Source organism: Pezoporus wallicus, unplaced genomic scaffold, assembly GCF_028554395.1.
Source record: "Pezoporus wallicus isolate ANWC-B61680 ecotype Strahan unplaced genomic scaffold, APGP_CSIRO_Pwel_v1 contig_2908, whole genome shotgun sequence".
NCBI lineage: Eukaryota > Metazoa > Chordata > Aves > Psittaciformes > Psittacidae > Pezoporus > Pezoporus wallicus.
Window position 1 is genome coordinate 868,348 of NW_026642179.1, and position 18,088 is coordinate 886,435.

General features: G+C 36.6%; 1 protein-coding gene across 23 annotated transcripts in view; it reads right to left on the bottom strand.

Annotated features, from left to right (window-relative positions):
• Positions 1–18,088, bottom strand: part of PLEKHA5 (pleckstrin homology domain containing A5) — a 159,685-nt gene that overhangs the window by 35,712 nt on the left and 105,885 nt on the right. For all 23 annotated transcript variants that reach the window (XR_008974753.1, XM_057428151.1, XM_057428158.1 and 20 more), the window contains exons 8-11: positions 14,758–14,858; positions 13,688–13,803; positions 6,566–7,033; positions 1,051–1,519 (exon numbers count right to left, since the gene is read on the bottom strand). Coding sequence is in view for 22 of the 23 variants with exons in the window: in XM_057428151.1 (XP_057284134.1) it covers positions 1,051–1,519; positions 6,566–7,033; positions 13,688–13,803; positions 14,758–14,858 (1,154 nt within the window). In the remaining variant the exon portion in view is untranslated. The remainder of the gene's footprint in view (positions 1–1,050; positions 1,520–6,565; positions 7,034–13,687; positions 13,804–14,757; positions 14,859–18,088) is intronic.

Below are 18,088 nucleotides of genomic sequence, written 5' to 3' on the forward strand. Positions count from 1 at the left end.
AGCGTGAAAAACCAAAGGCAAACAAATCTTGTATAAAAGATAGTAAATATGAAATACTAGCATAGTGTTTTAACAAGGAAAAATATATACCAGAAGGGAAAACATGGCTGAAAGTACACACATGCATTGCAGCACTGACCCTAGTAATACTCACAGTCAGATGTGTGAGAAGCACTGATTACTAAATTTTTGAGACATAAAGGATGTAAAAAAAAAATTACTCCTTTGTAGATAGGGACCTAAATACTTCCAAGTCAGTAACCAACTGGAAGTTATTTGAACTGCTTTAAGACATAGTTGAAGGATGGGTTTTTCCCCTGCATCAAGAAACATAAAGACACCAGAGAGAAAGACTTTGGAAAAATGCTTGGAAACTTTTTATACAAACACTAGTTTTACATCCAACTGAAAGAGTAATTTTATGTAATTATCTCCAATGTATTAGAAATCATGCATAACACAAGCATGATGGATACAGCAGAGCCACATACGGCAGCCAGGTTTATTGGTCCATGTCTTCCTCTCACTGATGAAGACCAGCAAAGTCACACTAGTCAAGTGCTAACGTTGTGTGCAAATAGACTCTGATCTTTAGTGATCTCCCTAATAACTCAAAGGCATCAAAAGAAATAGCTGCACTCAGTTTTCTGCTGGCACCCAAAGCAGCCAAGCTTGTGGCTGAAGAACGGAAAACAGCACATGGAAAGAAATCTGGGATTTTCAGTCCTCTTAATGTTCCAGGTAAAAAAGCTAGAAAGGAGAAAGATTTCTATAAGTACAACAAACTATTCTGAGGAATTTGCATCTGGACTCCTTTTCTTTTCTTTAGAGAAACATGGTATCATGGCCAGTAAAAGTAGGACAACATGTTTTCACCTAACATATTAGAAAAATGCCTCTTTACTATCTTTAGATTTTTAAATGCTTTTTTCTCCATGAAAACAGTGATGTAACTTAATAATACTAAAATGGGTACTACAGCGCAACATATTTCTACTAAAAATCCTTGTAAATAAGATTTTTAATTATTAAAAAAAAAGGTATTTTTACCTTAGTATGATGTGCCCTGTGTCTGCGATCAATAGTTATATCTCCCCTTTGCACAGGTGAAGACACTTCTGATCTGTATGTCCGCTGTGGGGAATATCCTTGGAAACCAGCGATTGAACCATGAGAAGGTGAAGTGGGAATCGAATGCATTGTCTGATCAGAAATATTGATCATAGTTTTTGGGCTACTTAAAGTACTGTGTCTGGTAAGAGTTGTTTGCTTATTGTAAAACTGACGTTGCTGCCATTCATAGAGCTGCCACATTGTGTCATCACGCATTGACCTCCGTTTTTCTTCGGCTGTTACTGGTCCTATGGCTCTGTCGTAAGCCGATGGTGTTATGCTGCAGAGGCTCTCTGGCCGTGCTTTGCTGTTCCTTGGCAGTGTTCTGTAGCCTTCTGGGTACCGAGGTAAAGCTTGAGGTCGATGGCTTGGCATGTTTCTTGGTAATGTCTGATACGAGATTATGCTGATTTTAAATAAAAACCAAATTTTTATTTTATTAGCTGACAGCATTAATATTATGGCTATATAAAGTTTTCCAATGCTGGTTAAGTTTATCTAGCTAATTCTTACATTTTTTTAATATTACAAGTGTCATTTTAAAGTTATGCAAGAAAATTAAGACAACAATTAATGCATCAACTGTACTGATTGAATGCACTGTAGCAGCCAAAACTGCATCTTCTCTCTGATTAGCTGCTTGGCTGTATAATCCATACTACATCTCTTTACCAGCTAACAGCCTAGTAGTGTCAAGTTTAGACTAAATCTTGTCACTTGTCTATATGCTGGATAGATCAAAGTTTTGAAAGCTTTGAAGTTCTATACAGTTTCAGTATGGGCCCCTTTTAAATGTTCTCTTTTTGGAAAGTGAAAAAACCCTCCTGTTGCTTCCCCTATGAAAATCTTGAGCAATTACAATGGACATAAAAATTTATTATTTTTTTAACAGAAAAAAAACCCAGTAACTCTCTAATGAAATTATATTCTGAAATTGTCAAGGACAAACCATTCTGTATCAGCTATTCAAGCAAAACAAGCAGGCAAACTCATAGTATCATAAAATGGTCTGGGCTGGAAAGGACCTTAAGATCACCTACTTACAACCCCCCTGCCATGGGCAGGGATGCCTCACCCTAGACCACGTCGCCCAAAGCTCTGTCCAACCTGGCCTTGAACACTGCCAGGGACGGATCATTTACCACTTCTTTGGGCAACCCATTCTAGTGCGTCAGCACCCTCACAGTAAAGAACTTCTTCGTTATATCTAACCTGAACTTCCCCTGCTTAAGTTTTAACCCATTACCCCTTGTCGTATCATTACAATCCCTGATGTCCCTCTCCAGCATCCTTGTAGGCTCCCTTCAGATACTAGAAGGCTGCTATGACGTCTCCATGCAGCCTTCTCTTCTCCAGGCTGAAACAGTTTTTAGTTTGATAGTAATACTCTATTGGTTTTCAACTTGGATATGAACACAAAGCTTACTCTTTAATTTGCTGCCACATTGAAATCTTGGAGTGCTGCAGTAACTCTCAGCATTAGTTAAAATGCAAGATTTTCCATTCTGAGTATCAATGCATGACTAAGTATGACAAAGCATTTATTGTTTTGTATTTTTTTGTTTTGTTTTGTTGTTTTTTTCCAGAGGACAAAATCTAGCTCATAAACATTGATTCATTCAACCCTTATCTAAAATTCAGATGAGCACCTCTTAAAGCCTTTTGCTACTGATCATATAGATGATTGATACTTGCCCAGAGATAAGTTTGATCTCAAATTGGACTTGATTCAGCCATCAGAGGGCAGCAGCTTCTAGCTACAACCCAGACATTTAAACTAAAATCTGTGCCACCAGCAGGCACCAGAATCTGAAGATAGTTTTGAACGACCTAGTGCCACAATTAAAGAAATTGTGTGGGGCAAATGGCAAGGTAAACTAACATCATGCATGTTAGATCCTTATGGAATAACTATGAAGGAAACTGATGAGGGTGAAAACTACTTTTCATTGAAAATAGTTAAGCTGAATATAACCACCTGTAACATTCTGCAAATGAAAGCTATTATAAACAGCTTTGCATACAAAACCTACTACAGTTTCTGAAACTTTCGAAGAATTAATGAAGTATTAACCCCATTTTGTAGATGGAACAGCTTTTCATACACAAAAAAAGGAAATAGATTCTAAATCCTATTCTTTTGTTGCAAAACCTGCTTAAATACCTCTAAATTTCTTCATGTAACATACCGTTAATGATGGTGGGCTTTTCTCCATCTCCATATTTAAAAAACAACCAACCAAGACACCTTTGGGTTCAATTTATAACTTTCAAAGTATTATTTTAGCTGTTCACAAATGCGTATGGCAAAGCCTGGTATTTTCATGAAGATATCCAGTAGCTAGATACACCTCACTCACTGAAGCTCCTCTCCCATTTTACTAATTAAATAGGCAGTCTAATCCTGTTGGCTCCTTTAAACAACCTGGACAAGAAAAACTATCTGAACTTCTTGCTATATAAAGATAGCAATTTAAAGTCTGCATGCAATTACTTACATTCTAGAACATTTAGGAAGATAACATACTCATCTTCTATTGGTAAACACAAACAAAGCCCAACTGCCTCAGTATTAAGCCTTGTTTTATATCATTTTATAAATTCAAAACAGATTCACCAATGTCCTGCTGACAGTCAGTCTAGTCAAACCCAAAAAGCAACTCGAGACGGTACTGCAGCTTATAGCCACCTTGCACACAAGGAAAGACTGCTGTAGTCAGTCAAGCAGGCATGCACACTATGAGGTTGCAAAATATTTCTGAAACTTTCATAAATAGCTTCCTACAAATCTTCACATATGAAAGAAAAAAGGCTTCTACATCAGTTTACAGACCCCTTATAGACACCTAATTTAGAGGTTGTCTCTAGGATTACTGTTGGGTGGCCTTTCCGGTTCTGGCTTCCGAGTTAGACTATTTGGGAAAGCAATTTTGCTGCTAAATCTTTAGGGGCTCAGTTCTGCAATGTTATAAATGCCTTCAGACTGAAACCTCAGAGTTGCCCTTCATCTTAAAGGATGCAAATACCAGCTGGCCCAGAATACTGAACTTCTATGTGCAAATCAAGCAAAGGTTGGCATGGTGAAGACAGAAAGCTGGGGCTGTACAGCAGGCATTTATTATTTAGAATGAGGCTTATATGGCCAGGGTGGGGAGACAAAGGCTTACATCCTGGGTTAGCAGCCACGAAAAGCACTTGGTACCATACACCCCTTCTGTATTTTCCCACATTTTAGAAAGACCACTCAAGTGAGCCACTTTTGGTGAAAACATTTACTCGTAACTGACTTGTGCAAAACAAATTAAATAATATGATACTGAGGTGGAATGATTTAATTTTCATTAAAAAATAACAATTTTATTTTTGGCTTAAAAAAGGTTTTTCTTCCTCAAGGCATCAGCTGTGCTTATTTGCTTGGCTCTTGCAAAAGTAGATGTCTAGATCCATGGAAATGGCTGGTAACAGCTTAAAGAATTAAGAACTACACTGCTGGCATTAATTTCTCAGGCAAGCTACTCAGGGGTCAGCCTGTTCCTCTAAAAAAATTACTAGTTTTACCAGTGAATCCTTTTCATTCCATATTGAGGACAGCAAACAGATCCTATTTTACATATAGTTATTTAATTGAACCTGTTTGATAACATTTCAGTATTCTTAAAGCTCTAATTTTTTTTTTTTTTTTTTTTCAGTCTGACACTGGAGATCCTCAGTTTTGTCCTCCATGGTTTCTCTAACACACCAGAGAGACAGATAAAGTGGAAAGCATCTTTGTTAAAAGTCAGCAACTCTTCCCCATTAAGTGAAGACTGCTTTTCTCAGAAATTTGAGTTGAACAGGTCTTACCACAAAAAAGCCTTACCAGCCTCTCACCCCAACCTTAAGCTTTAACATAAACTGGAGCTTCTTTCTGCTCTCACTCACCAACTTAAATCTCTGTCTCCAGACAGAACTGGTAGTCTGAATAAAAATAAGATTTTAAATTTAAATGAAACCACATTCTAAAGACATTACTATACATTAGGAATTAGATCATTATTCAAGGCTGCTTCCACAGGAAACGAGAGATAGCTCAAGGCCAATGCTTTTTCAGTTTGCAACCTTTATGCTGAAGTGCATTTGGAAGCATACCCTTTGCACTATCAATACGCCAATAATTAAACAGATATTGTTAACAGTACTTCCCTTTATTTGATTCCCACAATGAAATCAATTTTAGGGTTCTTTATACTTGTTACCAACTAAAAAAAATGGCACAGCTATTCAACTTTCTACTGTTTGGTTGCAAACTTTACAGTCAAATTAAAAAAAATCTAATTGCATCAAACAGCCTTCTCAGTTCTCATTACGCAAGCACGCATGATAAAATCAAAGTCAGAGTCTGCAAGACCCTGCCTGTACTGAAAGCTCAAACTTGATCAAACTACATATGTTGAGTATTTCATGAAACAGCACATTAACAATTCCTCATTAGATTTCATTAAGGACTAAAAGCAAGGAGGAAATGTTCAAAGAATTTTGGCAAGTGTAAGTCAAACTGATGTAAAATTTTCAAATTTCTGCAAAAAATGTAAAGCCCTCAACCCCCAGATTTTTTAATTTGTGGAAAACACATTTTCTGAAAGTGGGTCTGTCTTAAGCTCCTTGTCCTGTTAGCTATCTATATGCAAACTCCCTCATTTCAGCTCTTCAAAACATCTCCTGTGATATCATCTCCATACTTCCTATCTAAAGTAATATTAAGAACTTTTGTATTTTACTCCTAGAATTGCTTGTATCTAAGCCAGCCTGGAAGAAACGCACCTACTACTCTTGTCAAACAAAGAAACTGCTATTGGTACAAGCTTCAATATTTTCCATCATTCACACATGATTTTAAAGCTTCAGGAATAAGCACTGGAACTCAGTATTAGAACTGAGAGGTGTTTGATTTCATGAGGTGAGAAGCTCTAATCACCATGTTAGTTAGAACTCTATGAGTTACTCTTAGGTAAAGCTTCACTCTCTTCAATTAAAGCTTGTTTAAAGTTTAAAAGCTCTCTGCAATAATTTTGAAGAATTTTAAACAAAATATTATTACAAGAATTTGTGAACAAAAATGCAGACCACAGGGCAATTTCAAGAACAGATTTTAAGAGGAAAAAGAATTGTTATGATTGATGACACCTCCTCTCTGCTAGGAAAGAGAAATCTGTAACACCCAAAAAGGGTTCCTGGCCATTATTAAGTTATTAATATTGATAAATTTATTAATAATCAAATGTTAATAAAAAAAGAAATTGTAATAAATCTGTTCCAAGCAGTCATCCAGGCACTTCTTACAGAGAACAATGAATTATATATTTATGTAATAGAGAAAAAAACCTAAAGAATCTAACCAGGATACAAGTTTCAGTCCTTTCTTGCTAGAAAGCCTAGGAAAAAAACCCAAAAGTATTTATTACATAGTACTTACCCTCTTGTTTCCTCCTCTTGTCCTTTCCCTCTTTGTATTTTAATCCACTGTTCCAACTGCAGCATTGAATTAGTTCTCTGCATAACTCGTTCAGACTCCATATGTGACTGAACCACATTGTGGTGACCTCCATCTCCAGCATCTGCCAGGACAAGCCCAACAGCTTTATTCTCAGACCCATTCAAATGAACTGGTCTGAAGTGTCCAGCCTGAATTGTGCTTATGGGTAAAGTCCTGTATTCGGATGCCAGAGGATTTAGCTTTACACTGTTAATTTTTGTTAATGGCTTATCTTGCCCAACTTTCTGGAATCCGTATTTTTCAGCTTCCAAAGCTTTCTTCTCTTCATTTTTGTTCACTTCTTTATTTTTCTGGTTATTGTGTGCCTCTGGCTTAATTAGCACCCGATGGTTTGAAATATTATTTGCCTCTCGAGGTGATGTATTTTCAGTGGTTAACTTCTCTATTCTGGAAAGGAATATAGGACAAGCTATAATATCAACAAAACATTCATTAAAAATAGGGATAAAAATTGAAAATGAATATATTGATGTTTATCAGGATTATTTCAGTGAATCCCTGGTACAGATATTTTACACCAAATTTTCTCTTCAAGGGAAAAACGCAGGTTGTATTTTCACAATAACCAAGACAGGTTGGGTTTTTTTTTTGGTGGTGGTGGTTTTGGTTTTGGTTTGGGGTGGTGGAGTTTTGGCTGGTTTGGCTTTTTGTTTGTTTGGGTTTTTTTTAATTGGAGAGTGTGAGTATTTTTTCTTCCAGGCTTCTCAATTTCTTTGTTATTTTAAAATTATTTACAACATGGGTGAACTTTTTAAAGCCAATTTCCAATTAACCCCCTAGAAAAAATGGGCACAAGAGGAAATGAAGCCAAAGTCTGTAAAACTGGATGTTCAGTTCCTAGAGGGCTGGACATTCAAAGAGTAAAAATATTCAGTGATGTTCCAACAGCTACAGCTTCCAGATGTCAACAGCATGAAAATCAGATGATTTTTAAAGCCATCTTTAAAAATGGTAGCAGATTACACTGCTGACCAGCCTATGATTCACATTACTGCTGAATTTAACATATAATGAGCACCTTTAAAGAAAGCAAACAACTTTCCATGGTCACTGGCATCAATTAGGTTTCTCTGGTATGTTATCACTTTGGCTGGCAAACATTTTGTGGAAAATAACTGTGGCTTCCTTAATTTTAAGGGGGGAAAATAGCTGCTGACTTAGCGAACCATACCACAAAAATAATGGTATTTTTAGAACAGTTACTGCTTTACAGTACTTACATAAGTACTCAATGTACGCAGTTCTTTCAGTTATCCTCTTTTTAAAATTTCAGAGTATCAAGAACCTGTATCGTTTTTCCATACTGGGACATGAACTGAACACACAGATCAGTGACTTTCCCCTTCTCCCCCTCATTTTTACCTAGGAAAAACCAAAACCAGAAACAACCAACCAACAACAACAACCACCACAGAAACACCCAAACAAACAAACAAAAAAAACCAAAAAAAAAACCCACCAAAAACCAAACCCCTAGAATGTTTCAAGCAACATTTTCTGGTACAGGACATAATTGAAGTAAGAGATATAATTCTTTAAGATTATATCTCTGTATAAAACCAAACCAAGAATATGAGATTATTTCAAATTAACCTTTCACATTGTTTTGCATCTGTTTTTGCAAATGTATTATTCGTCTTTATAACTGTGTCCAGTTCAAGTGCCTAATCCGTGTGTAAAAAGGCTGTTACCTATACAGCTGCCCAAGAGCACAGGTACAACTGCTCCTCTGAAAAAGACTCTAACTCCAAGCAAACTAACTACATACAAAGTGGTAAGTATTTTTCCTTACCCTGTCTTGAACAAGAGGCTTAAATGTCCAACATGCGTACACTTCCCCAACAGGTTATTTAAGCCATAAATTCCCAGCAGGCCAACAATTACCTGGGACACAACCCCAGCAAATATACAAAGGACTGAAAACTGTAAGGCCCTTACAAAATACTACCTACTGCTAGTAATACTGGACACTTAATTTTAAATGTACCTCCCATTAAGACCCTACGCTTGCTATGAATCCTCCATGGTATGAAAAAAATCCAGAGATTCCTGCCTTGACAAGTATACCATTTTAAACCTATGAGTCAGAAATCGTAAGATGTCAAAGTCCTCTGCATAGTATATATCAATTAGAATGAAAGGCTCGTGCACTTTGCATGTTAACAAGGGGTGTTATTTTTAATCCCCATGCCTCTTCCTGACATAGTTGTGATGATCCCATCCTCTGCTCGATACTTAATAATGCTACAGAAATCCTCCAAACTTCACTCTATTAATATAAGTAGCTCAAAATAGTCCTCCTCTTTCAGTGATTATGCCTTAGCTGCTGACATGAAAGCGTACACGTCACAAATATCGCGAACTAAAACATTACATCTATAAAATACACTATTCAAGAGTGAGGTGTTCTCTGTTCCCAAGACCAAATATTTCTGCTTATGTTCCTTCTCAAGATTATGAAAAAAAGACCTGCTTACCCCCCCCTCCCACCTCGAAACTGTACTCCCTGCTGTTCTACCACAAACTGAAGGATTTCCCTGAACAAGAAAGTGAATGGAAAACTTCATTCCCCACAGTTATTAACTCATAGAGTGTTGGTATTAAAATTTCAGTTTTCAGCCAGTGCTCAAGAATTTACAAATAAATGTAAGGACTACCTTACAAATAATTCTAAACTTGGGCATTAATGTATGCAACATGCCTTAGTAGTACCACCTACCCCTTATATAGCTCGTTATATCAATTTTTCTCAAGGCGCTTTACAGCAGAGAAGCAGTTGCCATTCTACACATGGAAAATCTCTGGTGCAGAGAGAGAGTGGCATCTCTAAGGACAGTCATCAGATATGTAGCAAAGTCAAGACTTGGCACAGTTTTCAATTTACACTATTACATTACTTTCCACTGTCTGTGCTAATTAAAAATCAAAATCACTATACTGTTTTTTTGTGCAATCTCTGTGCAGTATTACTTGTTACTATGGTTATACACAGCACAGACAAGCACGTCTATTTGACCTTCTTTGTGATGGTGTAGAGGCTGAATGACTGACATCCAAATAGACTTCTGGACTCTCCTTTAACTTTGTTTACCAAATCAGACAACTCCATGTGAGTAAGATCTCTTTCCACAGCAAAGGATCCAAATGGGAAAGAATAACCAGAAACTAACAGATAAATGTGAAAAAACATAAATCCAGCTCCGTATTTAGCTCCATATTTGTATCTAACCCTCAAAGACATATTCAACAAGACTTGAAGGGTATTTTGTTGCCATGTGAGGGAGAAGATGAAGAGAATGAGGAATGATACTGATACACTCATTTAGCATATACCGAATACAATTTATATATTTCCACAACCAATCAAGCTTAATACGTATGGAAAAATACTACAGGAAAAGTACTGTTTTCTGCTGCTTTATATAAATAAATAAATAAATAACATATATAAAAATACATAAATAAATAATTTTAAAAGGGTCAGGTGGGGGCATGTAATTAAATATCATGATTTAAGGGTATGAGGACTGTGATTTAACAAAGCTTGGCAGAGGCACTTGAAAAAGCCATCTTTTCCAAGCACCATGACATCAATAAACCCCCGCTGTGGATGTCGCTATGCTAACAAGTGCTTTTTTGGCAGCCTAGCTTATGCTGTTTAGGGAAAGTAACTACATTAGAAGGAGGGGAAAAAAAAAAATAGTCTTTTCTTAGTACATGCTGCATGACTCGGAAGAAACAAAGGCCCTAGCAGACACGGCTGACAGTGAAAGGATAGAAAAATGATGCTCAAACATGGAAGAGTAATCATCATTTAGAGTAAAAATAATAAATCAGTATGTTGGCGGTATTAGCGAGCAATCAATAATCAGATATAACTTAACTGTGGTCTGCAGTGATACAGCATGGAATGAGCAAGATGTTTTGCTAATCCAGAGAGGCTGTTTCAGCTCATATTTTGAGTCATAAGCTTAAATAGTTCCTTACTAACTAAAGTGTTTGTGTTCAATTATTATGATAGGTCTCTCAGTATATTATTAAACTTGAATTCACTATCTAGGTAAAACAAAAATGTTCAGAAAGGTGTAATTACAGTTAAGTCAACAGGACCAAGTATTATCTGCCCTTCCCTGCAGTTATATGTAAGATGTTTTTCTGCTTTTACTGCAGATCACTTCAAAAAGAAATGGCTACATTTTTATTTTCTCACCTCAATGTCTCATTTCTGTGTTATGTGGCTTACTGTATGTGGAAAGCAAGAATAGTTTATGGAAAACCAGGAAAAGAAGCCACAACTTCACATTTTAAATATTCCTTTTTTTTTTTTCCTCCAAGGAACTAGTATCCTCAGAAAAACAGACTGTAGCTCTGAAATTATTTAATGCTGAAACATTCAATTTAACAGACTGCTGGGTTTGGATTTCCAGAGTATCATAAGCAATGAAGTACCTTGACTACCAGGTTTAAAGAACTATACTGTAAAACCATACTATACTATAACTTATCATCAGGCTATTTATATTAACAAGCACTAAAGAGTGGCTCAACATCAGCTTGCATAAATATTTAAGGGAGTAATTTCTTAATAACTCTAGCTATTGTATTGTAAGTTTCTAGTCTGTTAGAAAGCTGTATTCGGTATCATGTTAGAACCTCCAGAAAAAAACCTGAAAAAACAAAGGCATTGGCTGAATTTGACTGAAGCAAAATCATTTATGCTTAGAGCTATATGCATGCCAAAGTTTAGGTTACTTAGAGATGAGGTAATAAAATACTTAATACTTAACAGATTTTTTATTTTTATTTTTTACAGAGAAGAACTAGTATTTCTTCTGGATAAGATCACATCCTGCTACATTGTTAAGAACTGGTTTAACAGCCAAAAGATGGATTCTTTAGAAAACAGATGTCTAAAGGATTTTCTACCTTATTATTGCTAACAGACATGAAAGCTTTGAGACTACACTGGTCCTGAAATGTATTTTCTCTCAAGTAATTATTTCAAGACTACTGACAAACTTTTCAAAGAGGTCACATTTACTTCTGGTTTGTTCTAAGGTTCCTTGCCTGAATTAAACCAACAAGATGGTGTTACTTAAGTCACTTTTTGTTGCTTTTCTGACACTGCTTTGGCTGTTGGCAAGCCTGTTCTGCCTGTGATATCCAAGCAGAGAACTACTGATTTTGCTGCTGAGGGCTTTCCCACTTCTTTAATGTGCTACACCCATTCACCAAGGAGTAAGACTGGCACCTGAAGCAATGAGAAGGCAGACTGCAGGTGCGTGTATAGTTGGATGAAACATGTTAGGTAAGCTGAGCTGCATTAGGAATCCCCACCATTTGTCTATACACTGCTGAACACCCAAAAGGCAGACATCAGTGCTGGAACAGGCACTACAGCTCAAAGAGTGGGCTATGAATGCACGACCGAGCATTTTGGGAGGCTGGAACACCTTTCACAGCAGTGGCCTATACTGACCGTCTTGTTAGAAGAGCCATGGCACTGCAACCTAGAAGGATGACTAGCCTGCAAAGCTGCACTGGGTACCAGTGTGAGCTCACTATGTGTCCACAGGCTCTGAGGCAGTAAGCATGACTGTACAGTTGTATTCATGAACTGCACAAAACAGTGGTTATTTACATTAACATTTTAAATTGCTTCTTATGTTAAAAGAAACATCACAATAATGTAATGTCTGTCTACATAATTTACTAAGTATCTTCCATAGGGCACTGACTCTTAGGGGAGACGCTATGAAGATAGGGCCTAGAGCACAAGTCTTAGGAAGAACAGCTGAGGGAGCCAGGGTTGTTTAGCCTGGAGAAGAGAAAGCTCAGGGGAGACCTTATCACTCTCTAGAGCTACCTGAAAAAAGGATGGAAAGAAAGGAGATGCTGGTCTGTTCTCCCAGGTAACAAGCAATAGGTCAAGAGATCTAATGGCCTCAAGCTGAGCCAAGGAAGGTTTAGACTGGATATTGGGAAAAATGTCTTCACAGAGAGGGTGATCAGGCATTGGCACAGGCTGCCCATGGAAGTGGTGGTCACTGTCCCTGGAGGTGTTCGAAAAACTGTGTAGATGAGGCCTTTTGTGACATGGTTTTGTAGTGGCCTTGGCAGTCCTGGGGTAATGGTTGATGATCTTAAAGGCCTTTTCCAACCTAGCTGATTCTATGAAGATAACACTTAAGGATACACTGTCAGACTGAGATACACTTTTTTTCCCCACATTGTTTTCTACTACGAAGACGTCCTCTCATCAAAGTTTCTCAGCATTGCTGTCATTCATTTAGCTCCATTATAGCAGGAGTGAACAGGTAAGTGACTGCAGCCCTCAGCAATAACTTCTGTGCTGTCAATAGCAAGCTTTTAAATTATCGATTGATGAGTTTTCCATTATACATGCCATGGAGCTGACACAAGGGACCACATTCAGAGAGAGCAATTCTTACTGGATAGACAGCAGCAGACAATACTCAGTTTCTCAGAACACAAGACTTCCAGCAATAACTTACTTTTCACTGACAATACATGAATACATAAAGGATAAGGCTCCAGATCAGGTAGATATAAATTTGACAACAGCTTAATGCTGATGAAGAATGACTCCTCACAGGTTGCCCATAGGTACTATTGTTTAATTTAGCTGGAAACTACAGTTGTTGAGACTTAATGACAGGTTTAGGCCCAAGGCCACCACCAGCTGAGCTGCTATTTCTATTCAGTCAGGAGTGCAGAGGAAGTCAAACATGCCTGCACATAGTATTTGTCATTGCATTTCTTTTGATGCCACTGGCTAAAGAAAGCAGTCTTTTCTCTGCTTCCAGCCCCTTACACTCAAGGCATCCCTACTCAGAACAGAACTTAGATTACTTTTGCTACTTCAAAATTTTATCCAACATTGTTATGTTAGTAAGGTGTCTTCAATGTAAGGAGAAATTACTTCAGCCAATTTTTAAAGGTATACCTTTTCATTTAAATAAAACAAACTAAATATGAGAAAGAAATTCATTGTGCCACTGTTTTGTCAATCCACACTACCTTTTCACAGGCTCTGTCTGCACAAGTGCAGCATCTGTCATGGCTTTCATCCACAACTCCATTTCCTTCCCTGTATCTGTGCAGAAATAATAGGTCCTCATGTTTGGATGAGCTGCCTGATTGGAAATGACATGGTCATTGCAATAAAAATTTAAGATTCTGTAAAAGAAAAGAAGCAAATAATGTTACAGTATAATCACTCTAATATTTTCTATAGTAAAAATTCTGCCAATCATATTACCAGAAGAAATACTGGAAGGAATACTTCGGTGTTTCTATGTCACTGCATTCATATTTTTAAAATAATTGCCTATAATTTTTAATCATAGCTTCTTCTTCATTAATACACTGAATAAAAAGCCCTTAAATTTCTTCAATCTATTAAAAACTACCTTGACTATCCATTGATGCAAATTAATATGATTATTATAAGTAAGATTTTGACATAGCTTTTTTGATTTTTATCATTTGAATGATACAGTAACTTTTAATTTGTACTTACCATAATAAATAAATGATGCATCGCTTAGGAGGCTAAAAGAAGAGCCAAAAGGAGCTCATAAAACAACAAAAACAGGAAAAAAGAAGTAAGGAGAAAATATTTAGTAGAGTGATTTATATAATGATTAAAAAGATTACCTGTGAAACACCCCAAATGATTCATGAAATGTTATGATTTAAGAGATAATAAAACCTTCCTTTTACTTATATGTAAAGATACTTTGTATCTAAATAATTAAAGAACTTTCATTAGCGGAATAAGTCCAGCTGCAGAGGCAGTCTACTATTCTAAAGCACCACACAGTATTTAAGACCCATGAACTAAAAATAAAAGACTACTAAGTGACATTCACTCATTTTCTTATACTAGTAATTATATCTATATTTGCATCAGGCTAAATACTTGAATCCTCTGCTAGCATATTACGCAAAAATAATTTTCAGAAGCTGGTTGTCAATCTATTATTATTTAATTTTAAATATTATGTAAAATAATAATATTATTTTGCATAATAACTCAGTAAAATGAGTTCTGACATAAAATTAAACTGAAAAATTGATTCGCTTACCTTAAAGGCATATTTACGGTTAATATGGTCCTCAGCAGAAAGCACAGATATCTGAAAACTAGGTAGAAGTATGCTACCTAGTATTCCTTCTTCTTTCTCATCTGTGAATGTATAGTCCTTGATTAGAGAAACAATGTGTTTTGACATGTAACACCTGTACACAGACACTTCAGTGAAATTCTGTATTTTAACACCACAAGAACACTAATAAGATGACCTCAGTAAAAAATTCATGAGAATCAGAAAGCCAGACTGTTTTGTTTCATAGGTGTCTGTATGCAGCCTCAGAAGTCTGCAGACCACAAGAGCAATAAATTGTGCAGCCCCTCTTTGCCAACACATGCCGCAGAACGTGTATGACACAAAGTGTGCACCCCAAAACCCTGCTAAGCTCTGTGAAATCTGGGCCACCAGAATACGGCCACCTTCAACTCTTCCCCAAGATGGACATATATAAAAAACCCTCCTTAGTGTGGTAGTTCTGTAGAAGTTTAAACATGTGAGCTACCTTCTGGAATTTGCCTTATGGAAACCACTATGAAAACATTATGCCTAAGGTATTTCTGGGGATCAGTGCTCTTACCTGCATATGACTTCAAACCTGAAAAGCAGATGGAAGTAAGTCTCTAATTCAGTGACAAGAACAATACCCGCTATCCACTGCCTGCTCAGTAAAAACTGCAGATACCTATGACAGCAGAAGTACTTTAAAATACTGCTTATGATTTTTGGCCTTTGAGAAAATTTGCACATTCTTCTTCTGATATGGGGAATATTAAGCTACAAGTTTTTGTAATTCCCATGAAGATTTCATACTCGATTACATTCTGTTTGTACGAATGCTTATGTTTCAGATAATTTCTAAAAAACAAACTCTCCCACAAAATAAACACCCTTTTCCAGAACCTTGTTCTACGTAACTTTTAAATGCTATTACATTAGTACATTATAATAATAAATTGACATTTTAAGTGGAAGCCACAACCACCCCTGAAATCCAATCATACTTTAATAAAGGAATAATTTGATGCAATTCACCAAGTCAATCTAAACTGTATTTCAGATACAGAACTTCTATTACAACCAGTACCTTAGGAGACTGTCCCCTTTAACGCTTCTCTTATTTGAAGACATTGCCCACAACAAACTATATATCTATGAAATTAAGATGAAAACATAGATATTCCAAAGTTTGAGGCATGGAAAATTAATATGTCACAACTAAAATACATACAAGAGTATAAAAGGTCTACCTCTTATATACACAGATTTAAAAATCTTTTCCCTGTTCTCATTTACTCACTAAATTCTGAAAAGACACAACTTTAAGTTATTCACATGGCGAAAGCTCTGCCCAGCCATTTTAGCATTACATGACATGGTAGATGTAAAAAAATTCTGCTTTCTGGAATAGCTATTTATGTGGAGAACTGAGCACAGAATTATCCCGATTACAAGGTAGAAAAAGAAGCAGATTTACTTTCAGGTACTCAACTGTACTCACTTTTGCCTGAAGCCATCCCACCTCCCCTCTCAAATATTTACTCCTTACTAGCCACACACAAAAAATATCTGCCCCTCTTCCCTTGGCCGAGAACGCATGGCAAATGTTGGGGTTTACTTTACTTGTATTGCTGGTTTGGGGAAAATCTCCCTTCTTCTAGATTACACTTTGACTTATTACTGAGTAAGTCACACCCACCAGTGCTATATAAAAGCATTAAGCATTTTTGTTCCACTGAACAGCTGCGTGTCTGGAGGACTTTGGTCTTTGTTAGAGACATACTGCTACATTCCATTTCCAGATTTTAAAAATCTGCTCCCAATCAGACTAGCTTTTATCTACACATTACACTGCCCCATACCCATCTTTACTTGTATGCTGTGTATGAATAATACAATATGAATAAGGGGGAAATAGCAGATCTTCTGTCCAGCTCTAAGATCTTCTATCTATTGCAACAATAACCTTCCAATATGAAAGTGGGCAGTCTTTTATCCTTCCATAAAACAGAAAAAGAGTATTCTCTAACCTCTGAAAAAATATAATGAACCAATTTTAATTTCATCCATAAATTAGATTGAAGCTGCTAACATTGTAACACAACTGTAAATGCTCATTAAGATTTACTAACAAAACAAAACCAAATACACACCAATATAAACAAACCCCAAATCCCCCAACAACAACATTCATTCAACCAGAAACACTATTTGTGACTTGGGAATAAGTGCATGGCTCCCCACTTCCCAGTTTTTCAGTATCTGGGACAGAATCAACAAAAATATAAACCACAGGCTCTAGAGTGCAAGGGTGTTTTTTTTATATTTTACTAGCCATTTCTAATACTTTCAAGACTATCACTATCACGTTTAATTATACTTTATCAGCTTTAACTGGTTCCGAGTGATAGCTCAAAGCTAAGTTTATCATGTAAACAATTTAGACTATTCTGCTTGTATTTCAGCTTATGAGCTGTTTGGAGTTGGTAAATTTAATGTGTTCTTAAGGCAGCTACAAAGCAGCACTTTCTTTAGAACCTTTGGGAAAAAGAGCCTGAAGACTCGTTTCATTTAAGAAAGCCCTATAAGAAAGGACAAAGTATATAATGACCACCTAGCCAAACACAGTGTAACTATCACAGTCAATGCCTCCATGACTGAAATTATGGCCTAATTTTGACTCAGCAGTGGTTTATCCAACTACATATACTTCTTGGGGTAAAGAAATAAAGCCTAATCATTACATTTCAATAATTCAGAATTTGTTAACTGAAACATGTTTTGTGACCTGATTTGTCTTGATTAGATTTGAATCACACTGAACTTCGATGGAATAGCATTTTAAATTCATCAGTCACTGCTTTCAGCATCACCAGCATCAACACCATTTCTACAAATTCTAAAGTCTCATCTTAAACCCTTTCTTACCCCTTACTCTCTAAACCTGCAGCTACAGCTGCAGATGGCCTGAACTGTTTATTTTCCTCTATTTTGCCATGCGCTACCATCCTCTTCACTCTTAGTCTCCTTTAAACTGTTATAGTTGTACACCTTATTTCAGGATTGGGTATGTTTCCAGATGCACAAATCCCATTTGTTTATCCCCTCAGAAGCACTGTGGTTTTCTAACATACAAATCTCCAGACTAGAATTATAAGCAGGTAATTTTTCCCTTGTAAAATCAGTCTGATGTAGCTACATGAGGGTACTAATGGATTCCTTTGTTCCAAGTGCAGCAGAGTTCTACACTTACGGAATTTCACATTTCACTTTATAAGCATTCATGAACACTGATTAGATTCTCAACAGGCATATCCACCCTCTTTAT